The following is a 15780-nucleotide window of genomic DNA, read 5'->3' as shown; positions in this document are numbered from 1 at the left end:
CATGTTTGAGACATTTCTTTTTTTCCCTTTTCAAGGTACAATGAATCAGTGGAGGAACTGAAAATTTATGCTTGGTTAGTGTAGAGTGGATTAACATCAATTGATTGTTTAGAATTTTGATTACTACTACTTGTGACTGGTTAAAAAAAAACAAAAACAGAAAGTCACTCTCTTCTAATACTGAATAAGGAACTTGATTAGAATAAGGAAACCATTTTAGGCCTGATTCTCCATTGCCCTGAACTTTATGATGCCATTTACATCATTGCAAAGTAAATGTAAAATGCTATCAAATAGAAATGATAGTAATTTACATTTATTTTGCATTAGTGTAAATAACCAAACAGGTGCAGGGCAATGGAGAATTAAGCTCCTTATTAAAGCTCTTCTGTTTCACTTGTAGACCTTCTGGCCAAAACTTGCTCCACTGCCATCCAACTGACCTGGCTTCCTGCTACAGTGTTAAAGAAAGAGTACAAATATTATTTGATAGGATTTAATAAATAGGAAAGCATAGTTATAGACATGTCACTGATTTCACTACTCCAGGTGTTTACTTATATAAATTAGATTGCAAGCTTTTTGGGATACAAAACTGTAGAAAAGATAATTTTTGTATGTGACTGCACATTATTAAGATTGCAAAGTCAAGCACTCATAGGTTAGGAAATGCCAGTATTAAGGTTGCCTGAGCAATCTTAGTTCTGCCCTCTTGTGTGCATGCATTACAATATAGTCTTTAATTACATAATCTTATATTATTTTTCAGAACTCCTGCCTCATTTAATTCACAGGATGGACCTGCTCAGGGTTGTGTAGTGAATGAGACTACTGTGTGTAGGATCCCTGGCTCATTTGTTGCAGAATTTGGAAAGTGTGCAGTGAATGAGGCAGGGCTCACAGGAAGAGAAAAGGTGGTCTCCAGGTTGAGGCAGTTGAACGATGCCCTCAAAAACTGAATTCTATCCCTGCCTCTGCCAGAGTTCCTATGAGATTCTGTGCTCACTTAAATTAAACTTTCCACAGGTGGTCACTAATTGTGTGTTCCACTTTTTAAGAGTACCTGACTTGAAATCCTTGGTCTGAGCTGCAGAAGTGCTGAGCACTCACAACTGCAACTGAAGTCAATGGAAACTTCACTTTGAACACATGAAGTTCTATATAACTCTTGAGTATTCTGAAAAAAAAGGTCCTAGATGTCTCAGATTGAGCATCCAAAATTAGTGGTTAGTTATGACCTTAACCTCTCTGTGCCTCTTCTTCCCTCTTCTGTAAAATGGGAATAAAATAGCCCCTTTCATCTTACAGGGGTATTGTGAAAATAAATTCATTAATATTTATGAAGCACTCTAGGGAAGATACTATAGTAATGAGCACCATGTAAAAGCCTATTAAAAATCAGTAATTCTGTCTTCACAGCAGGATTAGAATATTGTGCAGTAAAAAAGGCCTGGGGCCCACAGACTGAATAATGAGGATAAAACAAAATAATGACTAGCGGTTCATTAAATGTGCACCATTCTGTGCACTGAATGAGGCAGAGGTCCTGTGGAAAAAATGGTATGTGATCATACAATTAAAGACTGTATCATAATGCATATGCAGAAGGATGATAAATCAAGGTTGTACAAGTTGCCATTTTCTAACATCTGAGTGCTTGACTTTATCACATTAATGTGATTTAATGGATTTTTGGTGTGTAATTGCCTAAGTTTTTTAAAAAGGCAGTTGAAAAAAACCAGAAATTCCATCATATGGCATCAGATTGACACCTTCATGGATCATCAGCAGGTTTGGAACCTTTCAACCTCCACCACATAGACCTCTTCCATTTCAGCTAATAGATAACTGATACCAATAGTAGGTTGTTATCCTCTGTGGACCAACATTAGAGGGAGATGTGACACTTTGACAGTGGGGTTCACAGATTTTGCTGACAGCAAGGGAATGATGAGACTCAGGGATCTTGGGTTCCATTTCAGGCTCCGGAGGGCAGAGACTCTTCTGTCCATCCCACACTGGCTTTACCCCTTCTTCCCCATTCCCCACAACCTGTCCCTCTCACAGTCCTATCTTTATCCCACCACTAGCTACCACTCCCATTCTCCTCACTAGCCTGTTCCAGTCTCCACTCCTTAGGCATCTGATCCCAATCCCACACTTTTTGTCCAGTAAGGCCCAGCCACTATCCTCTCCAACTCCCAACCTCCTTGCCCAGCCATTACTAGTCCTCCCTCTCCTCATGCCTGAGTTCCTTGTCCCCAGTTGTCTTGCTCAGCCAGTCCCAGTTTCCTCCCCTGCTCCCAGTCTCTCTCCTGGGGCTTCTCGTCCAATCTCAGTGTTCTCACCTCCCCTGGCTGCTTGCCCCAGTCTCATTGCCCTGTTAGCCACAGTTCTCCTCCTGCAGCCCAGCTCATTGTCAAATCTCTCTCCCCTCTCCACACCTTCTCCTCATCCCACTGGTTTTCAGTCCCAATCTCACCCAGTTTCTCATCCAATCTCAGTTTCCCCCGCACCCATTCTCTCCCTGTCTTTCCCCCATTTCTCTCTTTGGCTCCCAGATGTAGTTTTGCCCAGCCAGGCCCAGTTTTTCCCCCAACACTCCTTGTCCGAATCTATTCCCCAAGACTTCTCATGCAATGCCTTACATTAGGCTCTTGATCTCCCTGCATCTGAATCACACTCCTCCCTCCTCCATGTGGCCTGAGTGCTAGCAGGGGGTCATTGAGAAGACAGGGGAGATGGGCTCTCTAATCTCAGTTCTGGTGTTCAGCCCCACCTCAGCTCAGAGCAGCTGGGAGCAGCCATTATAGGGAAAGGAAGGAAGGAAGATTAATTCATTTCAATGTAGCATGGAAAATTTCTGTCCAAATGGTTTGGCAAAGTTATAAACAACTGAAAACAGGGGTCTTAGAATGGGAAGAGTTGGGCAACCTTAATAAAAACTGGTGGTAGCAGTTCCTGCTAATATATTGCAATTCCTTTATAAATATCACCCTGCCAAAAAAAAAAAATAAAAAAATAAAAAAATCAGGCACTTAAGGTTGTTTTTTGGGGGTATATATATGTGTCACAAAAAGTTTTACCTTTTGCAGAGAAAAAATATTACCAGTACCACAAGGATTGTTCCAAGTGCTATGAGGAGTAAAACAATTGTATATATAAGAACTGCATCATCTGGGTTACCTTAAAGAAAGACAGTTACAAAGGTTATACTTTTTTTGCATAGTAAAGATGAGCACACATGGCTATGTCAAATAGCTGCTTAGATGACTGATAGCAGTGTATGCCAGCATGATAAACCTGCTTGTGTAATCTGATACTTTTCTGTCTGATACTTTACTGAGTAAAGGACTGAGGAGCAGATAGAATTTATAAATCCAACAGAAGCATAGATCAACCAGGGCCATGGAGCACAGGAGTTTATGAAGACTCCATCAGAAGACAAAAGAGGAGGATATCACAACCCAATGGCCCCCTCCCTCAGGTCCCCTGGGGAGGCAGATAAGCACTACATGTTGCTAATGCTGTTGCAAGCATCGCAAAGCATGTTGGGGAGGGTCAAGGGTGTGAGTGTGGAATGGAAGTTTCCTTTGCAAGTTGCAGAAGCCAGAGGGGGAAGGAGGAAGAAAGCAGAGAATGGGTTAACTCGACACTCTAGCTCGCTCAAGCAAAAGATAAGGCACTGACTCCACCCAAAGGCCGCAGCTCACAGCCAATGCTTGGCTGCCTGCTGAAAAAGACAGGGGCCTGGAATCCACCAACCAGCCGTAAAAAAGAAAAATTCAGCTAAACAGACCTGCAGAGGCAGCCCATAATGAGCGAGACAAGCGAAGGCCAGCACGGAGAAAAACAAAGAGGACAAGAAAGTCTAGCTGCTCTGTTTTGGAAAAGTTGAGAAAACCACAGAAAGATGGTTTGGACTGATACAAAGAGCATCAGGAGTAAAGGTCCCTGAAAGAAATACCCCAAAAGAACCCAGAACATAAAAACCCTCCTAAGAGCAGGAGCAACTAGGAGAACACAGCAAACCCGAGACGACCTGGGCCCAGGACAAGAACTCCCATCCACCCCTCCCCGTCTTCTTCTTATGTTACACGCAGTCTTGGCCAGCCTTGGGTTGTGCATGAGTATGAAAGTGGGTCAGGGCTTGGGGTACTAATGCTTTCTTTCTTCCTCTGAGTGACGTGGGACCAGTCCCAACACTCACTGCTGTTATTTTATTATTTTATCAATAAAGCTATAAACTTAAACACTTGGTGTGTTTCGTCATCTCCTGCCCAAACAATCCTGCAGCCTCAGCCAGATAACCTGACACCCCAGGCATATTGGTAACGAAAATCTGTCACACGGATACAGAGAATGAGGATGAGTAGGAGAGGACATGGAAGTGGAAGAAGAGATGACAACTATGAGATGGTAGCAAAGGAAAATGTGTTTATGATATGCCACACTCATCGTGGTAGCTGAGCCCTTATTGCTATTTCAGCCTTAACTCTTTCTGGCATTCATTACCATAGTATTTGAGTGCGTCCCAAGTATTAAAAGGTACATAGTATCCTCCCTCACTTCCTTCTGAGCAGGCAGGAAGAAATATTTGAATAGAATTAAGATTCGTTTGTGTCTGTGAAGGTGAGACAGTAAGTGAAACAGACAGGTAATTACCGAGGGAAAATTAAATAAAAGAAATACTCACCATCCATACCAAACTCAATGGGCTCACTCCATTCCCCCCAATTCTGGCTTATAAGACAATTATATCCTTTTGCTCTGATTTGCAAGGTGTATTTTTCTTTGACATTGTAATTCTGAAATGTGAAGCTTGTTCCTGGTACCTAGAAACAAAGCAATTATTAGCATTGTTATTAATAATAAGAACAACATGTATTATGGTAGTGCCTAAGGGCCAGCCAATAACACAGCCCCATTGTGCTAGACACTGTACAAACACAGTACTTGTCTTCATTGTATATGTAGATGTTAATAACATGTACATTTTCATTTGTTGATCCCAGCTTTACAAAGAGTATATTTGTGCCTGCTTATGGAAACAGAATATGGTTGTGACACACTGTACCTCAAAAAGGCACCAGGAAACCCTCATATTCATCATTCATATGTGGTTGTGATATTTCATACAAAGCATGCCATATAAGATATCATATGAAAGGTCACGATCTGCTGAAACCCCTTGTTCTGTCCAAATATTTATATCACCAGTGTGTATGAAGTTATGAGATTTTGCTGTAGGGTTACTGAAATATGCTGTAAATTTGCTAGTGACATACAAAGGACTCCCGCCCAGGAGTGTGTTCAATGATCATTAATCAGCCAGGGACTTATAATTAAAGGATTTACAATTCAATGATAGTTGCCAAAGCACCACACAATGGGGACAGCTCAACTCTATGATTCAGTTGCACAAGGCCACACAGGGGGCATTGCTCAACGCGGTGACTCAGCAAAGCCCACCAGCAAGTGTCTTTTAGGCACATGGATTGAGGATATAAAATAGGGAACAGTGACAGCATGCCTTTGCCTTTCTCCTCCCCCACCTAAGCTGGCAGCAACAAGAACTCAGAGAAGATGTCCTCCCAATGCTATTCACTGTCTCTGCTAGACATTACTGTGTTTGAGTCCACCCAATAGCTCATATATATTGTAAAGACGTACACTACTTTATGTTACTAGGATTTAGTGCCTTTAAGATACTGTTCTGCTAACTCTTGGATGGCTTTCTGGATTGAGGTGAAGTATACAGGTCAGATTCCTGTTAAAGTGAATAACTTGGCATATATTGGAACCACAGTAAATAAGATACTGAGGCTCCTAGAGAGCTTGAAGTTTTCTTTGTCTAATTTAAATGGTCCTAAGGTTTTGATGTTGGGTTTTATGTTATTTATTTTCTACCAGACATGGGAAATTATTGCAAAGAATGGAACAAAATTTGTTTTCCACCTTTTGCAAAACAACATCAAAATATGATAAAGAGACAGAATTTATTTTATTTGTATTAGTATGTGTGAGAAACCAATAGAAAATGGAAGGTTTTGAAAGGTGTGTGGAGTGCTAGGGCAGTGGTTTTCAATCTGTGGTCCACGGACCCCTTGGGGGTCTTAAGATTATGTCTAAGGGGTCCGTGAAAGGTTTTCATTAGCATAGGTAGAACAGTCATTTTCAACCTGTGGGTCTGAAGACTATGTCTAAGATTTCCAAGAGGAGTCTGCATCTCAATTTAACATTTTTAAGGGTCAATCCAGATTACATAAATCCTTGATTCTAACCTAACAGTTTGGAATATGATATATTTAAGAAAACTGATACATAAAGATACCTTTTAGTATGCTGCTGTGACAGTAAGCCAGTGAGGGTTAAGCAAAATGAGCAGGCTAAGTGACCCAAAATCAACCTTAAGGACATATTAGACAAGCATTGCAATGGTAAACAGGGCCATTCCTTGCTGATAGTTATCAAAGCCATGTTAAAGTAGAGAAAGTAGAGAATTAGAAGAAGATACTGAGTGTATTTGTCTGTGTTTACCTAGATCTTGTTAGATGTTAAAAATGTGACCAGATTAGTTTGTGGATGCTAAATGTCTGTTCCTTACTGTTCTTATATTCTACTGATTCAGGGATGAAAAAGGAATATTAACATTTAGATGAAATTTGGGGTGTAATAATACCATTATCTTTATTTCTCTTTGAAATTTGTAGTAAACTACCTATGAACTATTGAATGGTTAATTGCCTTATGCTACTGAATGCAGCTAGTTGTGTGCTTAGGAAATAGAGATTTACTTCAATGCAACAATGTATATTACCTATTCTTCATCCAAATATCCTGGACTGTCCCTGCAAATTCTTATGGAAGAATTTGAACAAAATCTATACATGGACTGGCTATTGGACTATAACCTATTAAACTGATTCTGGAAAGACTTTTTGCAAATTAGAAGCTCACCATTTCTGCTATGAAACTGACCTAAGACCTTTATTCATATCTTATGTATAATGATCTTGTAACCAAAGTAACTTTTTATTTTGTTTTTAAATAAATCTTAAATTAGCTAATAAAAATCGGCCGTAAGCGTGTACTTGAGTCAAATTTGAAATATTCATTTACCTGATGATTAATGTGTCCAGTCTCCTGGGACTGATAGAACTTCATATATGGTGAATAAGATTTTAAGTAATCCTCACCATCTATGACAGACATGGCTGTCTGGGTGGGAGCCAAAGGCTGGATTGCTTAGGGGGAAACTCTATTTTAGCTTCTTGGTAACCAGTATGGTATTACAGAAGCTGAGTGGTCTAATTTGGTGAACCTAATTAGAAGAATAATCCATCGGTTTTGGGGATCGTCTGCACCATTCTTTGCTGTTGGCCCTGATTGAGCAATCTCAATGGCCCCTCCAGTGACCATGGTCACAGCTACTTGAGTGTTATACTGACACCAAAACTATTTAGGCAGTAGTAACAATATTTTACACTGCACGAGACTAAATGCTAAGCTGGGACAAGACCATATTTTAGTATGGGAAGAGAATAGTTACCGTAGGACACTCATTGCAGCTTTCCTTGGGATTGGCCTGCAAAACAAAGAAAAAACTTTATTATTTTATTATTTGTTTTGTTACTCTGTAATAATGCAATTCTTTCCTTCTTTTCCTTTTTGATTATTTACTTGCTTGCTTGGTTCAGAAGAAGGTGCAACTAGAATTTACAGTGTCTAAGATTCCAATATTATGCAATAAGTTTCCTCCTATCACATACAGATATCCTTGGTTGTAATTAATGACTGGCAAACCTGGCGAGTCTCCTCCAATAACTCGCCTGAGTTTGGTTTCTTATTCAAAGTTTGGGCTTCTTGCATTTCAGGTTAAAAAAGAAAGGAAACAAAGCTTTCTTTCTTTCTTTCTTAGACAAGCAATTGCCTGATGTTGGTGCTGAAATAAAGTCTCCCTCACCCTTGCCCTGTTTAACTGTGACATCACAAAGGAAGAGGAGACTGAGGCTGAGACTAAGGCTGGTTCCTTGGGTGCATGTGTGACTACTCTTGCTTGCCTTTTGTTCTTTCTACTGTAAGCATGGTCTGAGTGCGTTCTCCCCAGACATGTCATGATGCACAGAGAAAAGGACTTCAGGAGCAAACAATGTTTGCATAGACATACTTACTTAGTATTGTGCTTAACATGCCCTAAACGGGGGAGCCATCCTAAACAGAACCTCACTTGCTAAGCAGAGGGTAGGGATGCCAAATCCCAGTCATGAAAAGTATGAATGAGGCTAGGTGTTCCTACTGTGTGGTGTGGACTCGGCTCAAAGAGTTCTAGATATTATTTGACTGTAAATATGAGCAAATGGCCCCCATAAATGGAGAAGAGACAAAGTCTCAGGGAGGCAATCAATACCCGCACTCAAGAAGGAGTGCTTGTATCTAATCAAGAAGAATCATCAACTGGGGGAAGTGCAGGACCAGCTGTTAGAACCATGCAGGTGCTACCAGGCCATGTTGCAGTAAGCACATGACATCCCCCGTGCATGATACCTAGGGAGAGAAAAGGCATTGGGTCAGATATTAGCCCAATTCTACTGGCCAGGCATGCACTATGTAGTGAGAGAATGTTGTTCCTCCTGCCTATAGTGTCAACTATCTAGCAGCAGAGGGATCACCAAGGCACCCTTGGTCCCTCTGCCCTTCATTGTGACCCGCCTTAAAAAGAATAGGGGTGGACATGGTTGGACTCTCAGAAAAAACTGCAGCAGGGCATCACTATATATTAGTGAGCATAGACAACACAGCCAGGTATCTGGAGGCTCTTCCTCTCCGCTTCCCAAAAGCGTCAGCTATAGCTCCAGAACTCTTGAAACTCTTCTCACAGGTAGGGTTTCCCTGTGAAATATTAACAGACCAAGGGATTAATTTCATTTCCCAACTGATGCAGGAATTATGTTCCATTCAGAAGGTCAAGTATCTGAAGACTTCGGTGTCCCATCCACAAACAGCCAATCTAGTAGAACGGTTTCATAAGACCCTGAAGGGGATGTTGACGCACTTTGTCAGCAACAACCCCAAGCAGTGGGACTGGCTACTCCTACCACTTCTATTTGCCACATGGGAGGTCCCACAAGCTGTGACGATGCGGTTTTGGTGGGACCCAACTGAGAGTGCCAATTCAGGACAAATCGCTTAAACGGGGCAGCTGGGGTTTTTCCACCTCTAAGACAAACCAAACCAGCCAGACAAAGAGGACTTTGGTCTCACCTCACCGGCTAACCACAACTCACATAAGCAATTCCCTTAGACACTCCAGTTTCCCGGTATCACCACCAGTGCCACTCGTCCTGGGGATGAATGGTTATGAAAACCAACACCCCAATAAAAGAAAAAAGGTTCTCTCGATCCCAAAGAATCAAGCCCCAGACCCAGGTCAACATACAAATTAGATCTTACCCACAAATCACGCTGTTACCAATCCTTTAGAATCTAAAATCTAAAGGTTTATTCATAAAAGGAAAAGGATATAGATGAGAGCTAGAATTGGTTTAATGGAATCAATTATATACAGTAATGGCACAGTTCTTAGTTCAGGCTTGTAGCAGTGATGGAGTAAACTACAGGTTTAAATCAAGTCTCTGGAGTACATCCCCTGCTGGGATGGGTCATCAGTCCTTTGTTCAGAGCTTTAGTTTGTAACAAAGTCCCTCCAGAGGTAAGAAGCAGGATTGAAGACCAGATGGAGATGAGGCATCAGCCTTTTATAGGTTCTTCCAAGGTGTAAGAACACTTCTTTGTTCTTACTGTGGAAAATTACAGCAAAATGGAGTCTGGAGTCACATGGGCAAGTCCCTGCATACTTTGCTGAGTTACAAGGCATATCTGCCTTCTCTCAATGAGTCAGTTGTGTAGCTGATGGTCCTTAATGGGCCATCAAGCAGGCTAGGCAGAGCTAACACCAACTTGTCTGGGGTGTCACCTAGAAGCACAGCACAAATTTGAAATACAGACAGTATAGAGCCAATACCGATAACTTCAACTACAAAATGATACATACATATAGACAGCATAATCATAACCAGCAACCTATAACCTGGTCTTAGACACCTTATATGACCCCCTTTACATAAGATTTGGTGCCACTACAGGACCTTGGTTGCAACCATATTCTATATGGTCCCAGATTATATCAATAACGTCACACAAGCCTCTAAGGAGTTTTCTCCATCTGAGTTGCTATATGGTCACCAACCTGTTGCAAGAAGGGTGGGAAGAAGGGTGGGAAGAAGATGATTTGGGGGCCTTAAACATAACCCAATATATCTTTCAGTTAAGGGAGCAATTCAGAAACAGAAGGATGTTTGCCAGAGAGAAGTTGAGGAATGCCCAGCACACCCAGGAACAAAATTACAATAAGGAGGCTACAGACTTTTCAGCCAGGTGACCGTGTTCTTCTGCCTTCAGCCAAGTCTAAATTAATGGTCTGATGTCAGGGTCCATTCAAACTGGTCACGCAGGCAGGGCCCATAGACTATGAGATCAAACTACCCAGGAGGAGGAAGGAAACCAAGGTCTACCACACGAACCTTCTCAAACCTTGTAGGCATGGGAAGCCCTGCTGATAACTCCTATTCCAGCAAAACCAGAATTGGGACCCCAGGGGCCAAGCGGTGAAGCTCCAGCAACAGTACCAGGGGGTGAAGGACTCTCCCCTGCACAAAGGAAACAAATTCTCCCACTAATTGGGGACTTTTTTGCAGTGTTCTCCAACCTCCTGGGGAGAACACGGTTGGTTCAACATCACCTAGAGACTACCCCAGGCCAGGTAGTCCAAGAGAACCCTAGACTCTTATCACGAAGGATATGGGAAATGGTCTGAGAGGAAGTACAAGAGATGCCGAAGATGGGGATGATTATAGAATCCAAAAGTGAATGGAGGTGCACCATAATTCTAGTTCCCAAGCCAGACGGTATGGTTTGATTCTGTTGACTTCAGGAAGGTCAAAATTCTACGTCTACCCAATGACAAAGTTGGACAAGTTATTAGAATGGCTGGAACCAGCGAAGCACCTGAGTGGTACTGACCTGACAAATGCTTACTGGCAGATCCCCTTATCCCCTTGCTCACAAGAGAAAATGGCTTTGTCCACCCCTTTTGGGCACTTCCAATATAAGACCATGCTTTTTGGCCTCCACGGAATTGTTGCTACCTTCCAACGGCTTATGAATAAGATCTTCAGTCCCCACCATCAATATGCTGCAGCATACTTCATCAATACCATCTACAGTATCACCTGGGAAGACCACTTATGGCATTTATAGGAGGTGTTAAAAATGCTATAGGAGGTATGACTTGCAGCCAACCTGGCAAAATATAAGGTATCTGTGAGCGAAGTGACCTATTTGGGGTACTGTGTAGGAGGTGGTTGATAAGGTCTAGGCATGTCCTGTGCCCCAGACAATGAGGTAAGTCAGACATTTTCAGTGCTTCACTTGGCAGGATATTATGAGTGGTTTATCCCCGGCTTAGCCTCAGTTGCAGACCCACTTATGGACCTCATAAAGGGCAACAACCCTAAGAAAATCCATTGGCATGGGAAGTGCAAGGAAGCGTTCAGAGAACTGAAAACATGAATATTCCAGGCAGCCATGTTCTTCAGCCCTGCTTTTTTTCTTGGGAATTCATACTACACACTGATGCCTTGGACATCAGTCTCAGCGCTGTCCTTTCACAAGAGTTTGAAGGGAGAGAACACTATGTCCTTTACCTAAGTAGGAAGCTAGTCACAAGGGGAAAGTAGTACTCCATTATTGAAAAGGATGCATTCGCTGTCAAGTGGACAGTAGCAGCCCTCAGGTATTACCTGTTACACAGCCCCTTGTCTCTGATCACTGATCATGCACCCCTATGCCGGGTCCAGTCCATGAGGGATACAAACTCTTGTTCAACCTTATGGTTTCCGAGTATAATACTACATGGGAAAAGACCATGCTAACATAGATTTATATTCACAGATCAGGGATGGAGACAACTCAACCCCAAATGGGTTTCCCATCTTGAGGGGTAGGGTATGTGAAGGGACATGCCCTCATCTTGGTATGGAAGAGGCTAACTATCTCCTCTGTGCCTGTTCCATGCTAACAAGACACACCTGCAAGGCTTGTTCAGCCTGGAGTGGGAGGAGTTTAAAGGAGGGAAACCTACCACAGGAAGGGACAGTAAAAAGGAAGAAGGTTGCTCCAGCCAGGGACTGTTGGCAACAGAGGGAGTCCAGCTGAGGAGGAGATAGCTGCAAGATGCACAGCTCTGGAAGCCGCCCTGATTGATGGTAAAGCAATACACCCTAGAAAGAAGGGTAGAAGGTAAACCCCATGACAGGGCAATAGATTCTCAGAGACTGAGCCCTTAGAGCTGACTCTCTAGGGGCCACCTCAGAAGCTGATCCTTGTTCCAGCCAGACCTTCCCCTCTTGTAAAGGGAAGGGAAGAACAGGAGCCAAACTTCAGCTTGTGGGCAGTAGGCATAAGAACATAAGGCTACAGAGAGATTCCCCAAAGGCTGCCAAAAGGGGAGTAGAGGGGGTAAATGATGGACAGTGGGACTCAGGGGGATGTACTTCAGATTTCATTGCTAATATTGAGGGAACAAGATACTGACTTTCTAACCTGGTATAGAGAGCAAGGGCGAAAAAGGCTCTAACCTTGGTGGAAGGAAAAGCCAACAGGTGGAGTCCAAGGGTGCTGGAACCTTTGGTGAAGTAAAAGGGCCAAGGCCAAAGTGCCCCCTTCCTCTTCACGACTGGCTGCTCTAGTGGTGAGCCAGCTGCCCTCTTTTCTGGCACCACAGCAATTCCTGGTGAGCAAAAGGTTTAATTGCAGCATCACTCCCAGCAGAATCTATTATTCTGCGGTGAAAAGGAAATCTGTGGGGGACATGAATTCTGTGTTTATGTTTCTTTTGTTAAAGGGAGGGGGGGCATGGTTCTGGCCTGTCCCACTTCCGGTGCCAGTGGAATCCACTGGCCTACTGGTGTGGAAGGTCATAAAAGAGACTTGAGAGGTGCTGATGTGAGTCCATGCTGGCATACAGGAAGCCCTCTGATTTTAGGGACACTGGGATACAATAGTCCACCATTTCAGTCTTAGAAGTAAGGATTTTGAAGATTAGGTTGTAGTTTTTCCTTTTTTATATAGGTGGATGAGGAGAACTTGATTTAATGATGCTGTTTCAGCACTGACTTCAGGGAAGGGTCTTTAAAAGATGTTCTGGGTGGGTGGGGGGATGGAGGAAGGAGAAGCAGATGGGGAGTTTTGGCCTAACCAGATCCAGGCAAGGCAGCTAACTCTTAGGAAAGTGAGGGATGGTGCCAGAGGCTATTGCATTGTGGAAAGAGGAAGGCTGCCAGAGACTGGCAAGATGTTTCCTGAGAGGAAGAATGCAGTCTTTAAGGAGAGCCCAAGAAATGGAGATGGGCCCAAGCTGCAAAGTTCAGAGACAGATCCAAACCTCCCTAAATTTGGAGGATGACTGGATCTAAGGTTTTAATCTGGGTCTCTCTTTACAAGGAAACAGTTAAAATCAGACAGTACTTAGAATCAGTCATGCTGAAGCATAGCATAACAAAAGCGCTCTCATTTAGGATTCTAGGCTGCCATCATGTGGTCATTTTATTTCATTATTTCAAAGATAAAGTATCTTAAATCTGCTCATCCTTGTGCTGGAGCACAGCAACTGGCACTCTCTACTGTGCACTGTACTAGGACTGGTAGGCTGAAGATCTAAATTTCACTTTCAACAGGATTAAATTCCTCACTTAATTTTATATAATTATCCCTTGGTCTGATACTCTGCCCTTCTAGTTCATATTTTCCTTTTATGCGTTGGTACTGAGTTCCTTTTATATAACATCTGAAGGCTACACTCCTTAAACCAATGGGAGTTTTGCCTCAGTAAGTATTGAGGGCTGGTCTACACTGAAAAATTAGATTGATCTTCTATATTGTTCAGTGTGTGAAAAACATACACACCTGAGTTTTGTAGCTAGTTTGACCTAACCCCTGGTGTAGACACTGCTAGGCTGATGGAAGAATTCTTCTCTCAAGCTAGCTACAACCTCTCGGAGGGCTGACAATTACAGCGATGGAAAATCTGCATCAGTTGCTGTAGGAAGTGTCTTCACTACTGCAGCTCCATAGCTGTGCTGCTGTAGTGTCTGTAATGTAGAGAAGCCCAAAGCGCTTTATAGTTAAACTATTACCTTCAGGCATCTTTGATTTCCCTCTTACTCTAAGTTCCCTAATTGAATACTTTATTAACTGTCTAGCTTTTACTGACTTGCATTACTGTTTAGAGATGAAAACCCCAATGATCAGCTTCAATCCTGAGCTACTCCCATCAGAATCAATGAGAGCTTTACCTTCTTTTCCCAGGGCTGAATTTGGGCTTATGAACATCACATCACAGTCTTGATTTCACCTTGCTCCGAGTCCCTGTCAGTTGTAGTAACCCAGTGCACAGTTAGCATCACACCAGTTGAATACAGAAGGCATTAAAAGGTTGGTTAATTAGTGCAAATCCCTGTCTCCTGGAACAAACTCTTACAATCAATTTATCTCGTGTAAGAAAAGTATAGTCCATACAAAAAGCTACTTTAAAAGAATGTTAAATGTGCAAAGGTGAAGCACTGAAAATGTCAAAGGTTGTCTGTACCATGGCCTTTATAATGGAAACACATAGGAACATCCCTGACACAAAGGACACCCCCTGCCAAATGCCATATATGAAATTACACACAAAACACCTGTGTTAAAAGAACTTTATGTTTACAAAGTCAAGCACCCAAAATGTAGGTAACACAAAAATTGAAGTGCCTGTGCAAACTTAATTTGGCCCCTTCGTAATATGCGTTATGATACAGTCTTAAATTATGGATCACTACTAGACCAGCACTAGAAGGGGATGGGACACTTTACCAGTGCATTTCACAGACAGTTGCTGATGGCAGAAGAATGTAGAAACTCTGAGATCCTGGGTTTCATTGCAGGCTCTGGAGCTGAGTGTTCTTTACTGGACAAAGACTCTTCTGCCCATTGCCCACAAACATGACCCATTCTGCCCTTCCCCCTCTAACCTATGCGAGTCCCATAGACCCCCCACACTGGCTGCTTATCCCAGTCCCATTCTCCTCACCTAGTCAGTCCCAGTCTCCAGTTCTCAGGCTTCTGATCCCAATCCCAGGCTCATTGTCTAGTGGGTCCTACTCTCACCCATCCAGACTCTCGCTCCGAGTCTCCCCCACACCCAGTCCTAGTTTTCTGCCCTGTTCCCAGACGCAGTTTTCTCTTTGCACAACCAGTGCCAGGTCCTTGTCCTGACTCCCAGTTCTGTCTCTCTCTCCCTGCAGCCTCTAGTCACCCCCACACACACTCACATTCCCCATCCCTGATGGTTCCCAGTTCCAGTCTTTATTCCTGTGCTTCTCATCCACTCTGTGTCCTTACTTCCCTGGTTCCTTGTTCCAGTCTCTTTGCACAGCCAGTCCCAGTTCTCTCCCTGCACTCCAACTCATTGTCAGATCTGTCTCTCCTCCCAAGCACAACCTCCTTCTCTCTGCCCCATTGGTTCCTAGTCCCAGTCTCCTTTCATCCAGTCTCAGTCCCTGCTCACTCTCTTTCTCCCCCCACCCCACCTGTTTTCTCAGCTCCCAGTTCCATTGTCCAGTCCCACCCTGCCTGGAGCAGCCATAACCTTATAGCCCTGTGCTGGAGCATGCTCAGCAGCTC

The 15780-nt window shown here is 43.0% G+C and overlaps 1 protein-coding gene across 5 annotated transcripts in view; it reads right to left on the bottom strand.

Moving 5' to 3' along the window:
* LOC120395898 (granulocyte-macrophage colony-stimulating factor receptor subunit alpha-like) overlaps window positions 1–15780 on the bottom strand; it is a 101032-nt gene that overhangs the window by 1741 nt on the left and 83511 nt on the right. For all 5 annotated transcript variants that reach the window (XM_039520729.1, XM_039520708.1, XM_039520733.1 and 2 more), the window contains 3 exons: window positions 7553–7588; window positions 4697–4835; window positions 3087–3186 (listed from right to left, as the gene is read on the bottom strand). In XM_039520729.1, coding sequence (XP_039376663.1) covers window positions 3087–3186; window positions 4697–4835; window positions 7553–7588 — 275 coding nt within the window. The remainder of the gene's footprint in view (window positions 1–3086; window positions 3187–4696; window positions 4836–7552; window positions 7589–15780) is intronic.

Source organism: Mauremys reevesii, linkage group 1, assembly GCF_016161935.1.
Source record: "Mauremys reevesii isolate NIE-2019 linkage group 1, ASM1616193v1, whole genome shotgun sequence".
Taxonomy (NCBI): domain Eukaryota; kingdom Metazoa; phylum Chordata; order Testudines; family Geoemydidae; genus Mauremys; species Mauremys reevesii.
This window is presented reverse-complemented; position numbering and strand designations above follow the sequence as displayed.